Raw genomic sequence first — 21,292 nt, 5'->3', positions numbered from 1 at the left:
CAGCAGCACTCATCAAAACATCCTCTAGAAGAACCTCAGCGACAGATACACACACACACACACACACACATACGTATATACATGTATACATATACCGATTGTCATGCACAGCACAGTATTCCATCTACTAACGTTCTATGCGCGTTCCAAGAAGCCACCGAAGACGCTGAAGTGCATTTTTCCCAGGCAATATGAACGCAGCTCATTTCACCACGTGACCGACTGTCAGCTGATCAGCAGGCGGAAGCGGACGGAAACATGGTGGTCTCATTGAACAGGTTGCCTGTCAGCGAGTGTCTAAAAGTAAGTATCACGAACCATGTCACCGCTGGAGTTGTTACCTCTCCGGACATGAAGAGAGAACACGTTGCTATGTTTTACATCCTCTCACGTGTCCGAGCACACAGTGGACGTGGTGTGTGTTACTCAGCAGGTTGGTCCCACTGCTGGTTGTGTATCGTCGGTATCCTCCAACTAAATGTGAGGGGTCATTAGATAGATTATTTATTCTTTATTAGTCTTTTTCAAATCTGGCTAATGCTACCAAAAAGAATTGCATATGTTAATGTCTGATTACAGTCAGTTAATACAATTTAAAAAGCAACGATACGTTGCTTTCATTGTAATTATGCATTCAAAGTAAATATAAATAGCCATTAAACATGCTTGGTAATGCAACTGTTGACCTGTTATGCCTTGAAATGGTGAGTTCATTATTTTATTTTTAAAATCACGAAATGATTGAACAAAATATTGAATTTACCTTTGTTAATTACCACTAATGTCTGTCTAGCATATTCCATCCCACACATCCTTTGTCTCCTGCTTTGATGTGTACATTTTCTATTTCATTGTGAAGAATCTGTATTGTAAACAAATCCAATGAGGTGAAACCAGCAGCAGCTCTGTAGCCTCATGGAGGGCAGATAGTCGGCAGTCTAAATGATCTTTTTTTTTAGACACAAGTTTATATAGTAATTGCACAAAATGTATCAAACTAAAACCCCCAAGAACTAGCTTTTCCCCTCTCTACCAAACACCAAAGTGGGCCCCTCACCGTGTTGTCTGGTGTGCAGCTCTGTCACAGGGTGGTGGATGGACTGTGTGGGCGGGAGCCTCCTCACAGGGGGGATCACGGAGCCTCCTGGAGCCTGGAGGAGTGGCTGGAGCTGCTCGACTCCCTGACGGCCCTCTTCCGCCGGGCAGTGGGGAGCAACAGCTCTGATGAAGAGGTGAGAGAGCAACAGGGAAAATGATGGAGTCAGATGGATGGTGGTCCAGTTCTGTTGAATGTTGCAGCTATTCCAGTGGTTCAGGATGCGTAGCACAACGGGGCCCCTGGCCCACCTTCATGATTTGATCACTTACACCTGTGTTCACCCTGCAGCAGGCTCGTTTGAGGTGAGCCAGGCCTGATCAGAATCGATCCCCGGCAATCGGCGCGCAATGCATGCTGGGTAGATTTGTGTCAGACTTGATCCCGACTTGCTCTGACGTCATGAACACGAGGTCAACGATGACCTCACGAGAGTGAGGTGGCTGCAGATTTTAGAGCCTCTCCACCTACTGCATGACTCAAAGCATGATGGGAAAGATCAGGGAGCTGATTGGCTCTTTGATTTAACAACAAACACCACGTTTTTCAAATTTTCTGTGTAATGGTAATATTTAACGCTAGATTGTTGGCTTTTAGTCGCATGTTGTGTAGCAAAGGTTTAATCTAAAATCATATCTTGTGTGATTGATGATAATAATAATAATAATAATAATAAAGCTTATTTATACAACACATATCAAAGCGAACAGCAAAGTGTTTCACAGACGTACATAAAAAGAACAAAAGATAACATACAATGCAGGTACACGCATATTTGCACATAAATATCTATTTACAAACACGCATGAATAAATCCGAACAAGGTCTGTAAACTACAAGTAGCCTACAGATCGGATCTAACAGGAAGTAACTGTTTCTTTGACTTCCTGTGTTTTTTTGTCACCGCCCCCTGCTGCTGTCGCCTGCTCTCGTCCACTCTCCAGGCTCAGCTCAGCTCATCTCAAACGCGCCTGACGACATGTAAAAATGGCTGCTGTGAGTAGGGCCTAAAGCGGTGGTGTTCTGTGTGGCTGTGGACAGGTGCTGGCCGGGCTGGCAGATGTGGACAGCAGCCACGCCGAGTCTGTGCTGAGCGTGCTGAGAGCAAGACGGGAAGAGATCCGAGACGCTTTGGTGGACAGAACCAACTCCATCTCCTCGGCTACTCTGCAGGACTTTGACTGGCAACTCAAGGTGACTCGATGCTTCACTCATCATTTCTCATGTGTTAAAGCTTTCGGTGAAAGCTGGTGGTGCTCTGAGGAAACGATGCAGGAAGTCTGCACACCTGAGCGTGAAACACAACTAAGACTATTACGAGGATGAGCTTACTGTTTCTATCTTTAAATCTTTTTATATGTTCATGTTTGACAGGGCCACCAAAATGTAAGACAGAGAGGCCTGACATAGACGTAACACATATTCCTTATACAATCACAAATACAAAACAAGCCCAAATAATGACACAGGCACACATAGGCACAGAGCAGTGACATAAAGAAAAGCTATCTTTGGTACACTTTTTTTGAATATCAATAATGCCTGAAGATAGCAACAGATGTGAGATCAGTGCGTTATTCACATTAATGTCAATTCATTATGAACACATTCAGTTTGAGACACAATAAGTTAGGTATTCAAATAGACAAGTGCTGAAATCGCACCATATTATGACGGCAGCTTCCAGGAGGTTCAGTAAACACACACGGTCTGTATTAACTCCGCCTCTTCTCTCTCCTGTCCGGTCTCCAGTTAGCTCTGTCCAGCGATAAGATCTCCTCTCTCCACACTCCTCTGCTCAGTCTCAGTCTGGACGTGAGAGAGAACAGAGCCCTCCAGTCTGTCACCATGGAGATGAACAGAGAGGAGTTAAACACACTCATCAGTTCACTAGAGGCTGCTAATAAGGTACACACACACACACACACTAAACACTTCATTAGTGTTGGTTAGTTAAAGGTGCTGAATATGAAATTCAGAGCATGCAGACTGCTGCATGTGTGAATAAATGAACTCCTAGATGTTCATACGCTGTTCTAATGCAACAGAAGAAACCTGGCCATCTGCTGAATGTTCCACATCGATGGAGAATGAACACTAGGTGGTGGCAGTGTTACGGCATACAGCCACAGCTCAACCTGATGAAGAAGAGGAATGTGTGATCTTGTTAGCTTCATCATGACAGTCAGGGTGCACTAAAATAACGACAGTGTACTTTTTATGAAATCATTATTAAAAAAAATGTTTAGGAAATCACCTTTTTACTTGGTGTTTTTAAGAAGTCTTCAGTAGGAACCAGTCATTATTAACAACACTGGTTGGTTTCTGTCTTTGATGTGATTGACTGACTAGAAAAATACAGAAGAAGTCATTATTTCCCTTTTTGAAGCTGCAATCATTTCTTTCTTTTTTGGTGTGCATACCCTAACCTTTTACAGTGGTTTCTGTGTTGGCAAACAGTTACTTATTTCCACGTCCAGCAGACACGGAGCAACATCGTCATTCGTTTAGAGTCGTGTTTGTGTTCACCCGATGAATGTTAGTCCAACATTCACTCTCCTTTTGATCTTCACCAACTCCTGAGGAAACTAACAAATGACAGTGCAGGCGCTAACAACACAGGTCAACTTTTGCAGCATTTAACCAAACTGTAAAGCATCTGCAGAATATTTAGCTATATACTGTTTTAATGCGCGTAGTAAATATCTGCACTTGGTCCGTCAAATGAATGCTGACGATTGATATGTATTTGTGTCTTTGCAGGTGGTGCTGCAGTTGAAATGATGGAAAGATTTTGGACCATTCAAACCCCTGTTTACAGGAGTGGATGTCATGTCTTCAAAAGGTGTAAAGGAGATTCACCGCCATGATTTAGTGTTGGAGACACAATGTTTTTTCAGATATAATGACTTCTGTCCTTTGTACTTTAGTCGTGTATATGGGCACTTGAACATTCATATATGAGTAGTTTGGCAGCTTTCAGTGCAAACTTTTGTTTTTTATTAAAACAACTATACTTCCTTTGTTGGTTTTCTCACTTCCTTTAAATACAAGGAACCTATCAAAATGGGTTATTACACCACTGAACTCTCACGTTGGTGCCATGCTGGTAGTATTCTACATGCTACTGATCGTGATATAGCACCTTCGTTATCAATAACTAACAAACCATCAAACTGTTCCATATCGTAAAGGCTGCATGCATTCTGATGCACAAGCATGTCTTGGTTTGTGACTATGGAGCAGGGGCTTCTGTATCTATGAAGACAATGGCCTTCTACGTCTGCAGTTTACAGCTAGATATTAAACAGGGATTATCACATAGTATGCTGAACGCTAGTCAGCCTCAACTACAGGTACATTGAATGCAGTGAGAATTTCAAATGGCTGGTACATACTGGGAGAAGTAATAAAGAAGGGTAATTTACAAAAAGACGCCAAGATTCAGAAAAATCTGTCAGAAAGGGCAGATGCTTAAATGGTCAGACAAATTCAAGGGACAAGAGACTCTGTTGTTTATGACCAAATTACAAATGTGCACTCTGCCCAGGCACCAGTGCTTGCCTAAACCCAACAGAGTGTTTCCAGAAGGTGAGAATGGGTCTGACACGGACAATCTTTCATTTCTACATGTGTGAATGTGCAACTCCGGACAATGTGAGAAAACAGCTATGGTGACACAGAAGAGGAGCTTGATAACTGAAGGCTCTGGCTCCCATCCTACTTTTTAAGACTCTAGGAGACACTAGTAACCCTGTATTTAGGGAGTGCAGCTCTCTAGTCGGGTAATATGGTACTGTAAGATATGATGGTGTCTGACCAATTAGGGCTTTATAGATGAGGAGAATGATTTTAAATTCTATTCTAGATGTTACAGGGAGCCAGTGCAGTGAAGCTAATACAGGAGTAATATGATCTCTTTTCTTATTTTTTGTTAGTACACGAGCAGCAGCATTCTGAATCAGCTGGAGAGATTTAAGAGATGCATTAGAGCAGCCTGATAATAAAGAATTGAAGTAATCTAGTCTAGAGGTAACAAATGCATGAACACATTTTTCTGCTTCGCTTTGAGACAGGATGTTGATTTTTGAAATGTTACGTAGGTGAAAAAAGTCAGTCCTAGAAGTTTGTTTTAACGGGCAGTTACAGGACATAACATGATCAAAGATAACTCGGAGATTCTTTACGGTGCTGCTGGATGCCAAATCAATGCCATCAAGTGAAACAATCTCATTAGATCATTGATTTCGGAGGTGTGGGCCTTGTAGAATAACTTCTTGCCTGAGTTTAACATCAGGAAGTTGCAGGTCATCCAAGTTTTTATGTCCTTACGGCTGCTTGAAGTTTAGCGAGCTGGTTGGTTTCGTGTTGATCGATAAGATATAATTGAGTATCATCTGCATAACAACTGGAATGTAGTGAAGTCCTCACTAACCTACAACACTACAGCAAGCTTTGGAATAGTCTGAAGAAAGGTATCGGGGAAATAAGGTGCATGTTACATTTCTTTCATTTCAGATAAAATAAACGACAAATGTGCCACACACAGTTCCTTTTGAGATTTTGTTCTTTTTCAGCAATTTTTATCAGTTTGAAAAAAATCGTCAAATTCACAATGCCCAGCTAACGAGACACCTACAAGTGCTTGCTTCAACTATTATCTCAACAGTTGCCTTCAAAGTCCACCATCACTGTGCACATGGATAAATATAGCCTCATTGGGTTAAACTGTTTGGAATTCAAAGTTGCTGGGCCGGGGGAATGTACTGACAGTGGACCTTCTGTTTGGTTAAACTGATTCAGCACATATGGACATGCTAGAATCTTGAAAAGAAAAAAAGTTTAAATCCAATGAATAGACAAAAACACTTGCAGACAAATATAAGCCAGCAAAAATACACTTAACATGTAGTTGGTAGAGATGTCAGCAATTTTATTTAAATTGTATCTGTAAGTTGATACAGAGAATTTGTATTTAGTGTTTTCTCCCTCTCACACTCATCCATCCATATACTCTCACACATACACACACTCACACGGACAATGACAAAACCATTCCTGCACAGTGTCCTATGTTTGCCTGTAAACAAGCAGAAAGACGCACACAAGCAAACACACCCACCCCCCTATCCCACGTGTGAGCACATATAGAGCATGAGAGAAACATTGTACAGTAATATACACAATAAGAGTTCAGCACATGTCCTCCCCCTCCACAGCCTGAAGGCAAACCATTTGTTCAGGTCTTCCATTAGCTTGCCTGTTCACAGAAAACGTGTCCATCTGCTCGGATTCCTTTGTTGTGAAGAAAGACTTCTGTCTGTCCACTCGGCAGTCTAAAAACAGCAACTCTGGCAGCATGGAGACCAGCCTCACACAAGATTCCTTTTCAGCATTGAAGTCAAAAGTTTGTTTCGTAATGCTGGAATGTCTTGATCCTACGATCTACACTTCGATAATGGTACCGTACTTTCCCTCAGAAAAGATCTTAAAGAGTCCACTCCTGTTTTTGCTTCTCTTTCTTCTTTATCCAAAAAAGTAAATGATTTGTTTTGAATTCTACTCACTAGATAGAAGTTAGTTAAACCCTGTGAAATATTAAGATTCTTGGTAAAGGCACAATATTCAGCCATCAGGAAAGACTGCGTCCTGTAGAAGTCTATCTGCTTATCGGGGCTGTTTTGTTTAAAGCCCTGATAAGACCAGCAATCCACAATTTTCCTAACCATCAAGTTGCGATTGCAGCTGCAACACTTTGTCCTCAACTGGGGAAATTTTGAGGAAGAAAAAAACATTTGACCTAACACCACCTCAATTTTGTATCTCATTATGTCTTCTTCTTTTCTGTTTTTATAGTTCAGGCCGTATTTTATGTCAGTAATACTAGATGGAAAAGTGGGAACACAGCTAAAGACAGGTTTGAAGGATAGGTTTCCAAAGACTAACTTTGGGAAATACCGCTTGATTTCTTTTCATCACCACTTATTGACAATATTTCGGGTGCACTCGCTTTTATACTTATCTCCAAATATGTAGTTCAGATCATCTGGAGGTCATTGTTTACAACCTGTCTGATTGTCTGACTTCTCAGGTTTCTTGACCCCTCTGAGTTTGTTGCTGCGATCTCTGCAGGTAAGTTTGTGAGCAAAATGTTTGCATTACTGACAGAAAAGATGGCCCAAGCTATGAAAATAAGGCCAAAGTTGTCCTTTAAGAAAACTCGGCTGTTGATCAATCCCACAGTGGACTAACTCACCCAGTGACCAGAAAAATAGAAACGCTGCCTGAGCCAAAACAAAGTGAAAAGTTACTATTTGCATATGTCTCTTTGAAAGCCAACAACTCCAATTCCCTGTTTGCTTTGCAAGTGGGCGGATGACAGAGAAACTCAATTGTGTTTCACTAGGACTGTATAAATTATGGGCTCTAAAAGGCAGCTTCTTCAAAGTAAAACATTTAAAGGACTAGAAAAAAGAAATATGAATGTTTGGTCAACCAAGATAGTAAAGGTGGGACATAGCAGGTGACTCTGGCCAGAATAAGGGATTACACATACGCACAATGTGTCTCAATCTCCCTGCATGGGGGTGTAACAGCAGACAACTACACAGGGTGCTTCTCCTGTTAATGGCACGCTGTTGAAAGTGTTTAGTGGTTAAGAACAGCTCAGTATCCCAAGGAATTATGGACACATGTCTACAAAGCGATCTAAATCTGATCTCAACGTTCAGTACCAATAGGAGCAGTATGGTTTAAGGTGTAGTAGTAGCAAACTGGATTCATCATGATGGACACTTTCAATAATGTTTCATGTCTGCCTTCATGTCAAAGAATGTCCTGGAACTGTTCAAGGAAGATTGAGATGGAATGACCTGGCCACAGCTGGTCAAGTCGTGCAATAAATCCTACTAAGACCTTTGGAACGAACACAAACGCAGCATCAATAGAGCGCAGGTCCATCCATCAATCTTGGTAATGTAGAGCGGTGGAGTTGGCATGGTCAGCTGTATCAGCAGCACACTACAGGGCCATGGATAAGACAGGTTGTGGTGGCTGCGATCAGTGCCAACATCGTACTCACAGTGGTTTCTAATTTTTTGGTCACTGAGTGTATATGCATAAGTCCCACCCAGACACTCTGTGCTTATAACCCCGCTTCAGCTTATACAATAAAAGCTTGTGCCCAACAGATGTATTAAAGCAAAGACCTGAATAAAAGAGTGGGCAAACGTCAAGAATGTAATGTTTCCATTCAGATCATGATGGCTCATTGAAAGCTTCAATACGATGAATGTGAATCATGTCCTATGGCCTTCACAGTCACAAGATCTAAAACCACCTTTAGGAGATCCACCACCATCACCAAAACACCAACCGAGGGAATAGACTTAGGAGGAACGCTGTTTGTCCAGTTGAGTATTCAGGCTTGGAGAATCTACAAAATGACCAGCGGAGCAGAAGCTGTTCTGGGGAATCCTGGAGGAACACACTGTGTGTGTAGATGTTTCTTCTCATTTGTTACCCATGTGTAGATGTTAGTTCCTTCGGTAAAAGCAATGTCCACGTCATATATCGTTGGACATTCTGTCCAGCATGGGAAAGTGTTTCTGTAAAGAATGCTTGTACCATTGTGAAGTCAACAGCCATTATATAACCTTTATTTAATCAGGTAATCTCATTATCTCTGTTGCAAGAGAGACCTGAGTACAGCAGAGAAAAAGAAAGGTCCACATCTCCTTTCTCTTCTTTTACAGTTTTCAGCACATAAGATCTGCCTCGGCAGGGGATACAGCACACAGAGTTTTGCTTCACTTTGGTTTCCTGTGATTGTGAACGCTAGTCCCGTCTTTCATGTGACACAATATTGGACATGATGGACAATTCTGCAAAACCCTTGATTACGTTCAATGATGTGTTTTTTTTACATTCAATGCCAATGTATTTTCTGTGTATGGCAACCATGTTAAGGTTAGGGCAAGATATTGGTTATGACAAATAAAATCGTGAAGGTGTGGTTGCCAACACTCACATACTGACGCTTTGTCTGGAGCCCAAAGGTTATAGTTGGGCAACTGAAACACTTTTGGGGAAAGATTATTTGAAAGAAAAAAGACAAATCTTAATTGCAGGTCTGCAACAGAACACAAACTCCAGCCACCTGCATGAAACTCAGACTTGCTATATGCCCATCCATGTCCCTGACCTATACGCCCTAACTTTCCGCCTCATTTCATACTGTAGAGCAGACGCTCCTTCCTGCATTGGTACTGACCATGATTTGTGAGGTGATAAATTATCTATATCATTATCTATATAATTTCTATGCTTGTAACTACACGTACTACAGTGTGATGCTAATTGGTCACACCTACTCTTGCTGTCCTCACCACTAGCTTGTCTCTGGACTGGAGCAAACTTGAACGTGGGTCTTACAACTGATCCCTAGCCCTGACCACATAAGCCTCGATAGTAACCTGAAAGGTAATCCGCTGAAAAATAAAGCAACTCTGACCTCGTACTTGCTGTTTAATCATTGAACACATTGAGGTGGATGAACCTCTATGCAATTCAAAAAATTATGGACAGTATCATTTGAGGTTTCGGACGAAAACGTTCAATGAAATTCTGTAATGCTACGTATTTCAAAACCAGCAGCGAGTTCTATCAGGGCTTGAAATTTTGAATGTGATTTTGAGCCTATGGCGACATCATTGCTTCTTCTTAACCTGATTTCCTTTAAAGAAAGTGACATTGCACATGCCCCTAGACGGTGTGAGGATATAGTAGATACAAATTTGACAACATTGTTTTTGAGAAATCAGTGGAGTCCGAATTAACATCTGTCCTGAACTTACCTTAAATGCAATGATTGTTCGAAAGCATACAGTATAATGATTATAATACAATACTGAGCCGGAGTGGCTCAGTAGAGCCACGTGAAGCTTCTTTTTTTTTTTTTTACAGAAATGAAAATAAACTTTTCAGAAAAAACACGTCATTCATGAAAAGCAATCTGACATGTTTGTAAGCTCAAGCATGACTGTCTGAGAAGGATTTCAACACAATGATACATATCCAACTCCTCAAAATGTACCTCAGTCACAGCACTGGGTTTAAACCAAATAAGGACTAACTCATTACAATGTCATTTGTTACTACTACTTGTTTTGCTCCGGTTTTCCTTTTCTCGTTTTTTTTTTTTTACCTAAGCTAACACAAAGTTGTGTTCCATTCACATGCAAAAAGTGAGATAACAGAAGGTAAGAAAAAGAGATAGAGCAAATTGAAAGATCATTGCCCGTAATGTTGGAGTCACCAAAGTCTTTTCGGCATGTTTGACCTTAGAAATACCATACCTTTACTGTCTTAAATTCCATTATTCTTATCTATCTATTTTCTATAGATGAGTACAGGAAAAGTGATAGGATTTTTAATAAATTATAACTCTGTTTTATATATATATATATATATATATATATGTATATATTTATATATTCAATTTTATTTACATTGTAAAGACATCCAGTACTACTCATTCCAAAACAGGATTTGTACAAATGGACTGAGCGCTCCTTAATTTTCATTGCTGTACAAGACCTAGGTAGCTTTTCTATCAAATCTTTAGCAGTGGTGCTGCCACATAGGCTCACTAGCTGCCACCCTAATGGACATAGTAAAGCCAGTAGACCAGGTTGAAGAAGGTAAATGCGATTGGGAAGATGACACGAGACCACTTGTCTATGGCGTTGACATCCGTGAGGTCGGGGATCTTGACTTTGAGCTGCGAGGCCCTCCTCCGCAAGCGGCTCTTCTTGTTGCTCACTGGCCGGTCCATGGGCGGTCGCCCATATAGGTCTCGGCTTGTCATGGGCTTGCGGTACTGTATGCTGGCACTGTCATACGAGAACATGGTAGCCCGAGGGTCGTTGAGAACGCCCATCATGTCTGCTCCACTCATATCACTGGTTAGGTTGGTCAGGAGGATGTTCCCATGAGCATCAACCTGAGGAAGAAGGTTATCAGATTTCATTAAATTCATTTTGTAACTAAAACAATATAATGCAAAGTCAATTGGCAGCATCCAATTTAGGAGAAATGCATGGGAATTTGAACATTGCGTTCCAGACTGCCCCATATAGGTAAAACCTTTTTTAGGCAATATTGTTTTTCAAACGATTTTGAAGGAAGCATATAGTGTTTTCTTTTAGGAGCTGGAAATAGGTGGAAGTAGAACAAAACTCCAGGTTAATAGCATTTGAAACACTTGCATCCAACCATTTTTGCAACTTTCTGAAACCGACAGTCCAACTGTCCAATTGGCCAGGCATACAGAGGTGTTACAGTGGGCGGGGTTTGTACTCCACTATTTGATTCTCGACACAACTACTTCTGTCAAATTTAGATTTGGAGAGTTAAAACTCCAGCAACACTTGTAGTATGGAGAAGAACGCATTTGACTGACATCAGGGTCATCTTCACCGGTCATCTTTCCTTCTCCATGTTGTGCCATACATTTCTGCTCTTCTTTTCCATTGGGAGGCAGCCTTTTAATCCCACTTTTGTCTGGGAACCAGGATACACTTTTGCCCATTTACATGGTCAGACAACAGGTCTTAGGACCTAGTTACTTTTAAGAATACTAAAGAAATGTCTCATTAAAGATAGTTCATATGAATGATTCTTTGTTTTTTCTTATTTCTGGTGCACAAGAACTTGGTTGTAATTGTTCCTTGAAAGCTAAGCTACTATTTTTACACCACTGTTAATCTGTTTCAATCATATGCTTGGTATAGTTACAAAAATATGTGTAAATAAAAGTGTACTGTAAAGGTGAATGATAAGGAGACACCCACTAAATTGGTAGATTAGCGATCTAGCTTTCAAACAATGAGCATCATGCAAAAAACAATTGTATCACCAGATATGTTCTTAAGGCACATTTACGAGGGATTTAAGGAAAACAATTGTATTAATCTGAATCAATATACTACTACTCGGAGCTTAGAGTAGAGTTGCTGCTCTTTTGCGTTAAAAGGGGCCGGTTGAGGTGGTCTGGGTATCTGATCAGGATGCCACCTGGACACCTCCCTTTAGAGATTTTCTGGGCACGTAAGAGGCCCTATGGTAGACCCAGAACACGCTGGAGAGATTATATACCTTGTCTGTCCTGTAAAACGTTGCTAGGCATGCTAAGCATATATATATATATATATATATATATATATATATATATATATATATATATATATAAATATATATGTGTGTAGTGATGGCCAACTGTTGGCTTGGTGTGTCCGGGCCCTATGATGTCATTAATCAAACAGTTAAGCCCCTTTCCCACCTGCACTTTGTTGCTCTCCATTCTACTCTTATGCTCGTTGTTGGACTTGGCAGCCTTTTCTGCCACCTTCTTCTGCAGGTGGGGACCTCGACCGAAGAAGATGTAGTTGACAAAGGCATACTCCAGCAAGGCCAGAAAGACAAACACAAAACATCCCATGAGGAAAATGTCAATGGCCTTGACGTAGGGGATCTTGGGAAGAGTCTCCCTAAGGTGGGTATTGATGGTGGTCATTGTCAGCACCGTGGTTATACCTGCAGACAAGCAGATGGGGAGGGAGGGGACGGTTAGAAGGAGGTCTTTCAGCAAGGCTGCATGCTTAGGGAACACCATAGCTGCAGAAGAAGAAGGCTTCCATAAGCTTGTATTACAAAACAACCATCATAAACATTCTGTGGCTGTTAAAAAGGATTTGGGATGATATCCAGTGACTCCGCGTTTATGACAAATTTGTGCTTTCAAAACATTCCCAATCACCATGACATTCACAAGCATTATTTTTTCTTTTTAAGTAGTGGTGAGGCTCGGGGTATGCTCGTCAATTGGTTGTTCAGTCCACCACTTTAGTCTAGACTGAAATATGACAAAGAAATTGACATCGAATTTTGTAGAGACATTCAAGGTCAATGTATCTTAATGACTTTGGTGATGCCCTGACTTTTCATCTAGTTCCACCCCCAGGTTGAATTTCTTTTTGGAATTAGGGATGCACCGATACATGTACAAACATTGGGTATCGGGTCAGATACCGTACTCATGTACTTGTACAATTAAAACTACCTCGATACAACCTCATCCATCTAGTGCAAGCCTGGCGTATATTTTGAGAGTGTCAGATCTATCGAGAGAGAGTCAGTAAAAGGTGTGGACGTCGCAATGCAGTTTGTGATCAGTTTAAATTTTGGTAAATAAATGGTACAACTGTGAAGACCCGTGAGCAGACCCGAGCTAAGTTTTCATGTCTTGCTCGTCAGCCAGCTGATTACAGAACTGATGATTACAGAGAACTGTATTAGCCCTGAAGTTAGCAACAACTCAGACGCACTTAAGGTGGGCTGACCTTTGAGGTGGCCCAGCTAATCTCCTTTATGTGACTTTTGCTCGGTTTTTTTAATTTAAATATTTCTTTTAACTGTCAATACCCCAACAGCAAAGCACTATGCTCTGTTTCAATCAAGAAAACACAATATTGAATGTTAAAATGTCAGCAACAGCATCACGTTGCATATTTCATTTGTTAGTCAGAAAGTGAGAACATCTGACGACAATAAAACATTATTTAATGTTTTTCAAGTCATTGTTAAAACTGTAATGGTATTATCAACTTCTCATATCAGTACTCGGTATCGGTAAAAGTGGTATTGGTGCATTCCTTTGAGATTAAAACTATTGGACGGATTTTCATAAAAGAGAGTAGAGATACTCATTTCTACCTGAGGAGAATTGTACTACTTTGATAATCAACCAACTTTTCATAAAGCGCCATCATCAAAAAAATACGTTGGTTTATGGTCCAAATACCTGCAAAACTAATCATCTTCCCATCAGCCACCGACAAAACACAAACAAACGCAGGACTTTCATCCATGAGACCACTGTTTTTGCCTCGTGCAAAACTAAAAGTAACCGTTGGCTTTTTGTCATTTCAGTCCTGAGTCGTTAGTCACTTGGTAGATGGGGTCCCTAGAGGGTTTTAGTTTGAAGTTAAGGCCACTGACCAGATGTCAGTATTTGACGAGTTGGTAGTGAGAATGTGTTGGAAACAACAAGAGGAAGCTGACACTTCTGTTTGAGTTCATTTTTGCTCAAAACAACCATGGATGACCAGTTCGACGAAGCTGAACAAGAGTTGGTATATTTATGACACTTCGTCACCTCATCATTCAGACAGGAATGCAATTGAAATGCTTGTAATGAAATTTCAACAGCTCTCCCCGCAGATTAAAAATTGTCAAAAGAAAGTTAGTTTACTGATGTACATACAGTGTGTCCTCAACACTTACCCCACCGAACAAAGCCATCGACACTACCACACTGCATGGAGAGTAGGAATGGGTATCGTTATAATTTCATCATTACTAGTACAATACTGCTTAGCGGTTTGGTTCCTTATCGATACTCTTATTGGTTCTTGTTGATTATATTGTGAGAAAAAAAGACAATTAATTAAAAAAACAATCAACATTGCTTTATAATTCTTGTATGTCAACAAATCTCTTGAGCAGCAATACAAAAAGTTCCAAAATATTTAAAACACCCTCTCAGCTAAACAATTAGCAAAGTGATTAGCATTCATTAATTAAGTTTAGGGTTATCGGTGTGTGTGTGTGTGTCAGGGTAAAGCACAAAGACAGGCAAAGAGACATAGGCTACATCCACACTATTACGTTTCTGTTTTAAAACACATATCTTTAGCTACGTTTACGCCTAGCGTCCACACTGCTCTAACGGAGGCGTTTGAAAATGCTACCGACGCCCTGTTATTTTGAAAACTCCGGGGTTGCGTAGTATGGAAGGGAGGAAACGGGGACCTTTAAAAACGATGATGTAGACACCCGTGTCTATTTGATTTAAAACAAAAACATATTAGAGTGGATGTAGCCAGAGAAAGGAGGCTTGCAATGCTGCTATATATTTAGCAGGGGTAATTCAAATTTGGAGTCATTCAATATCAGGATGTTTTTGGACATCCAAAAAAAGCTTATATATGGTAAACAGGAGGGGACCCAAAATAGACCCCTGGGGAACCCCAAAGAAGAGGAGGATCTCCAAGCATTACAGAAAATTACCTGTTAGACAGATAAGACTTTAACCAATCCAGCGCCACATCACTGATGCCAACATAGTTTTTCAGACGGCTGACTAAGACATTGTGTTCCACTGTATCAAAGGCTGAGCTGAGGTCAAGAAGACTTCAAATGGAATACAGGCCTGTCTCAGCAGCAAGCAGAGTGTCATTGGTACCCTTAACCAGAGCAGTCTCAGTGCTGTGTTGGGAGCGAAAGCTAAAAATTCTCAAATATTTAATTGCTATTCATTAAAAGAATCAGTTGAGTGGAAACGGGTCCAAAATTACTTAGAACTGAAGGATCTAAAGAGGGCGTCTTTGAAAGTGGATAAACAGTAGCCTGTTTAGATTTAGAAGGGAAAATACCAGTTGACAGAGAGCAGTTAATAATGGCAAAAATGTCTCAGCCAACCATCTGAAATACAGCTTTTAAAACCAAGTGGCAATGAAGTCTGAAGGGCAAGTGGATGATTTTAAAAGTGCAACAGCGCGTTCCAAGGTTGACAGAGAGATTTGGCTAAAATGGGTTAGTGGTGAAGGTGGGCAGGAGTCAACATCAAGTTCAGTATTAAACTCCTCACATCTCTCTGGGGTTGAATCAACCGACTGTCTGGGATGAGATTATTCCATTCAAGTTTCGTTCTGCCTTGTCTCTACCATGGCAGAAAATAAGGTTTCAACTTCTTACACCTGAGTGGATCTATGGAATCTAAAATGTTTGTGCAGGAACTGTTAAAAGCACAGACAACCTGCTCTACAGTGAGGCCAAACTCTTCACGGATATTAAAAGGTGTGTGTGATTCAGTGAAAGCATGGCAGAAGCAAGAAACAGAGAGTGAATTTAGGGGGCGAGGGCGGATCACTGTGGGGGGGTTTGTGATCAGGAGAGAAGAGTGGAATGTTGAAAAGCACTGCCTTCGTCATGGCTCGATTCCTTCACAAATTGGGTCAAATTAAAAGAATGTGAAACTTTAATAAAATCAGAAGTAAATGAGGAGGAAGAGATGCAGCAAAACATGGATATTAAAGTCACCAAGAACAAGAACTGTACCATAATGTAACATAATGAATATTTCCTACAAACCTTTATTTTGCTAGTTAGCTAAGATAACCACTTGCTGCTAGCTATTATTTTGTAAGTGCCTTTTTATGTTTCGGGTCCTTTATTTTGAGGCCCTTCAGGCGAAACTGGTAGCATATACAAATCTAGTCTGAGTAATAACTTGACTTCATGATTTTGCATGAAAAAAGTACAATAATTGACGGTGTGGAATAATTTTCTTAAGATATTCCTCTGCAATAAGGATTGCTTCATTAATGGTTAAGCACCGTGCTAGAACTGGAACATGGTATTGTGTTTTTATTGTGTTTTATGACCATGTTTAATGACCTTTTATTTTAATTAACCTGTAAAAGGGTGGTGAAATGTATTACTGTTTCAACGAGATGCTAAGGTTAGCTTAATTATGGCTAAATTGCTATGCTGTAATTTTAAGCTAATGCTAACTTTCAGTCTTTACATGTGCTTTTGAGAAGTATATGTGAGAAAATGTTTTGATTAATGCCCATATGTATAGTTGAATGTAATTTAATGAATGTTTACAATCGTAAGAGCTCATCTATGCTTTATCTGTTTCGTAGCTCCTATGGTTATTTCTGGAGATTGTTTTTTTTGGAGAGAAAAATTAATTTCTGTTCATCAAAATAAGGATGACGGTTGAACAAAAATAAAGGCCTCTGGAAACATCAGTAGGCCATCCATCCATCCATCTAAATACAATCTCAAGAGTACTAACGCAAGTGTCTACAATCGTGGAAGTGCACAGGTAGCGTCCCACCAGTACCCCTGAAGTGCACAAGGGGCGAGGGCCCGTCATTGCTACTTGCAGCTTTGATTATTGGGGCCTGGGCCAAATGGTCCCTGACACTGAAAATGCAGGGATCATATTGTTTTTGTAAAGATTATTATTAGGGCGTGAGCACAACAGTGTCAGTGCCGATGCATGTTTAGCTCCCCCTAATGTGTGGAAGGATTTTACGACACACATTGCTTTCAACATTTTTGACATATTTACCATAGGTTTTCATTAGCTCCACCCAACCGGAACTCGGCCATTTTGAATCTTCTGAGTTTTGACATATTTTATTCAAACTTTTTAGAACTTTTTTTTCGTTAAGCGGATCCGTTTTAAATGTGGGTTGTATAACCTTCTGGCAATTGTGATGCTACATTACAAAGGAATAGGCGACACCTCCAACAATAATGTCATAGGTGATGTGACAATACGCCATTCTAGGCATTTTACAAGTATGAAACTTTTTGAGACTCCTCCTACAGGATTCAACAGATCCATCTCAAATTTGTTCAGCAGAATTTCAAGATCTTTTCAATTGTAAATTGCGAAGTGTGTAAATTCTCTAACACCACATGGTGGACTCAAAAGTGGTACAAAATCTGCCTTTAATCATTTCCTGCATTTGGAAGGCCTTAGTTGGGACATAGTTGCTCTGACATTCACAAAACGTGGTATTCACATTGCTATCATCATTTGGACATAGCTCACACTGGCTTTCATTAGCTCTGCCATGTGTGAAGGCAGCCATTTTGTTCACACAATTTTGCACTCTTTCCCACTTTGTACTGCAACTAAATAAGTGAATGAATACCACCTAGTGGTCATGTTTTAAGAATTTTTGTTAAACTGGAGAGAGCCAGGAATCAAACCTGACACTGTGACTATGTGGAACAACGGACCTGATAATATTGAACACTGTTGTGGTGACTAATCCCTATTAATAGAAACCACATTTCTATTGGACATTTTGACCTGATAACAGCACGAAATGAAAAGTCAGAGAATCACCAAAGTTAATTGGATTTATTGCCTGGGGACCATGAATGTCTGTCATGGCATTCCATGTAATAGTTGTTGTGATACAGTCTGGACCAATGTAGTGGACTGCCTCAAAGAGTCATGCCACTAACATTACTAAAAATCATACCAGCAAACATAATTGCTCATGCAAAGAATTGAAAAGTCACTGACCTAAGGCTACTCTGGCAGCCGACGCGTCATAGTTGATCCAGAAGGAGACCCAGGACAGGATGGTGATCAGGGTGGATGGCATATAGGTTTGCAGGATGAAATAGCCGATGTTCCTCTTCAGCTTAAAGCTCAGGGACAGACGTGGATAAGAGCCTGTTACACACAGGGTAGCAGATATGTATTCAGATTCATAAGAACATTGTTAATGTAGTGCTACAAATCAATGAAATATTAAATATGATGTACAGTCAGAAAGACAACAGTCTCCGGGATTAATCACTTTAAATAAAACACAGCTGTTGATATTAACCTGTACATAAGTTGATTTTGGTGCAGATAGACGGGCCAGTGCACCAGCTTGGGGATGATTGCTGGTAACATGCATTTTTATGAGCCATGAACAATCACTATTTCATAACAGAAACAGCTAAATCTATGTAAATGAAAACTGTGTGAATTCGATGAATGAAAATACGGGATGACATAGAACAGAAGGAGAATAAAGAGAGGTTTAGGGGGCTGGACTCCACAGAGTAACTGGCTTTGTCTTGACACAATGTCTCAGCCATCAACATATGAACCTGGATCTCTGTAAAAATACTGAAGCTTTACATGATGGATACAAAGTTTTAACAATTCTTTCAATTGATTGGACTTCATTAGTAAATAAAAACAGTATTAGGTCAAAAAGAAAGAAAAAAGAAAGTGAGAGCAGCAGAGTAGTGAAAATGATATGACTCTGTCATTGTACTGATGGAAGTAGTGCTGTGGAAATGTACCTTATGCTGAATTTACCATACAATGTCCCACCAATTATTGTACAACAAATTTCATTCTTTTTTACTAAAATGCACAGGTAAAAAGAGTTGAGCTGATACTATATGACTCTGTTACCTGTGGCAAACACAGCTTTCGTGGACTGGGTTTGGTAGTCCATGATGGAGAACTGGGGCAGTTCAATGTTCTCCACCCCAGTGACTGAGCCTGCGTTGCTTCCTCCCTGCCAGTAGAATTCAATGTCGTCAGTGGTGTATCCATCTAAGAGAGGAAGGGTAATACCGCAAGTTAAACCTCAACTGAAACACAGGGACAAACACATTGAGATTCAGGCACAATGCAGTGAACGGAATGCCATCATGAGTTGACAGCTAAAGACGCTTTCATACCAGCCATGTTTAGTTTGGAATCAGAAGCATTTTCTCACTTTGGTACCTGGACAGGTGAGAATGCTGTTATCACAGCTGTTTACATATCTGGTCTACCTGACCAAGCATTAGTAGTTATATATATAATATTGGTCTGTACAAAGCACTGTGTGACTGGATACTGGACTTTCTGACGGATCCCCTCCAGGTGATGAGTGTCGACAACCACATCTCTTCACCACGGACCCTCAGCACAGCAGTGCCACAGGGATGTGTCCTTAGCACCCTTCTGTATTCCCTCTACACCAGTGGTCGCCAAACTACGGCCCGCGGGCCGGATGCGGCCCACCTCCACATTTGGTCCGGCCCCCTGAACAATACCAGAGACACATTATGATTTTTTTTCAGTCTGCACAATTAATCGAATTTTAATTGCGATCACGATTTTGGCTGCCACGATTAAATGAGCATGATCGTCTGCGATATTAACGTTTAAAATACGTGCTCTGCTACATATCAAATCAAACGCTTCCTGAATCAGCCAACCACCAGGGGGCGAACGAGATGAGAGCTGTCATGCGCGCACCCTGTAGAAGTAGAAGAGTAGAAGAAGTAGAAGAGCCGAGAGACGGGAGCTTGAAGGACGAGTACTTGTGCTTAATTTATTTACACGGCGGTCATACATGGTCGCGCGTTTTTAATTCCCCTGCTCTCTTTATCGCGCACGGCGGTGTTCCGCCCCGATCCGCGCGCACGATGCAACAGTCGCTCACCTGCGAGTAGCACCCCCCCCCCCCCCAAGGGAGGAGCAAAGCTGTCAATGATCACCACTTAGAGGTTGATCTGATGGCGGGTGAGGCTGCCAGACAGACCAGGCAAACCCAAACATGTAGTGAGGGTGAACTGGAAACTTCTGGCTAAGGCCTCTCATTGGTGCCAATCGTGGCGGCAACCCTAAGAACCGAAGTTTTAAGTTTTTCGTTAAGCTGAAGACGAAGACCTTTCGGGCAGGCTGGCCCAGGGATCTATGGAAACAGCACACAAGTACCTGTTAGACAGAAGGGCTGCAGCTGCGGCAGTTAACAAAGTAAAAACCTGGGTGTGGGAGTTTGTTCATCGGCTCAAGGAGGAGCAATGCAGACTCCGTCCTGGCTGTGGACGGCAGACCAGCTCTTTACCCTTGCATGTCTGTTGGAGGGATCAGGGGAGTTTGCATCTATGTTCCAACCCTCACCGATGGTCATGACTGGTGGGTAGTGATCGGAAGAATGAAATTGGTGGCTGGGCTCACCCTTGGATATTAGGGTGAGGAGCTCAGACATCCAGAGTGAGCTCAGAGTAGAGCCACTGCTCATTCACGTAAAAGGGGCTAGCTGAGGTGTTTCGGGCATCTTATCAGGACGCCTCCTGGGTGCCTCCCTTAAGAGGTTTTAACGAGTCCAACGGGTTAGACCCCTAACACGCTGGGGGAACTATATCTTGTCTGGCCTAGGAACACCTCAGGGTTCCTCAGGAAAAGCTGGAAAGTGTTGCTGGGGAGAGAGACTCCTTAACCTGCTGTCCCTGCGACACAGGCCCAGCTAAGCAGAAGATGATGGATGGATGGCTTTAATGTTTTTTTATAAATGTTATAATATTTTTTAAAGTATATAATGTTCTAAATATATTTGTTTCTTTCCTGGAGTCTCCCAGCGAAAGCATTTCACACAATATTACAGTATAACTGGAGCAACAATAAACATCTCAAATATTGGACTTACATTTGTCCAATGCAATGTTTCTGTTCTACCTGTTCAGTTACCATGGTTCTTACCATACAAGTAAGTCAACTACAATGTGCTGATGCAACGAAAAAGTGGAGATAGCCCAATGATG

At 41.1% G+C, this 21,292-nt stretch overlaps 3 protein-coding genes across 4 annotated transcripts in view; 1 reads left to right on the top strand and 2 right to left on the bottom strand.

Moving 5' to 3' along the window:
- atp10d (ATPase phospholipid transporting 10D) overlaps positions 1–207 on the bottom strand; it is a 32,610-nt gene extending 32,403 nt beyond the window's left edge. The window contains exon 1 of the mRNA XM_079174342.1: positions 133–207. The gene's annotated coding sequence lies outside the window, so the exon portion shown is untranslated. The remainder of the gene's footprint in view (positions 1–132) is intronic.
- On the top strand, positions 205–4,115 carry commd8 (COMM domain containing 8). Its single transcript, XM_079174340.1, has 5 exons — positions 205–303; positions 1,077–1,232; positions 2,138–2,290; positions 2,849–3,004; positions 3,860–4,115. Exons 1-5 carry the CDS (start codon positions 259–261, stop codon positions 3,878–3,880), a joined length of 531 nt encoding a protein of 176 aa, XP_079030466.1. The 5' UTR covers positions 205–258; the 3' UTR covers positions 3,881–4,115.
- A 6,642-nt stretch (positions 4,116–10,757) lies between these two features.
- Positions 10,758–21,292, bottom strand: part of gabrb1 (gamma-aminobutyric acid type A receptor subunit beta1) — a gene marked incomplete at both ends in the record, with an annotated part of 49,316 nt that continues 38,781 nt past the window's right edge. The window contains 4 exons of one of the 2 annotated variants that reach the window (XM_079174423.1): positions 10,758–11,099; positions 12,438–12,691; positions 18,273–18,425; positions 19,167–19,310. In XM_079174423.1, the coding sequence (XP_079030549.1) occupies positions 10,758–11,099; positions 12,438–12,691; positions 18,273–18,425; positions 19,167–19,310 (893 nt within the window). The remainder of the gene's footprint in view (positions 11,100–12,437; positions 12,692–18,272; positions 18,426–19,166; positions 19,311–21,292) is intronic. The other variant, XM_079174424.1, reaches the window with a different exon arrangement.

This window comes from Pholis gunnellus, assembly GCF_910591455.1.
Source record: "Pholis gunnellus genome assembly, chromosome: 15".
NCBI lineage: Eukaryota > Metazoa > Chordata > Actinopteri > Perciformes > Pholidae > Pholis > Pholis gunnellus.
The sequence above is the reverse complement of the archived record's forward strand: the minus strand, read 5'-3'. Positions and strand labels throughout refer to the sequence as shown.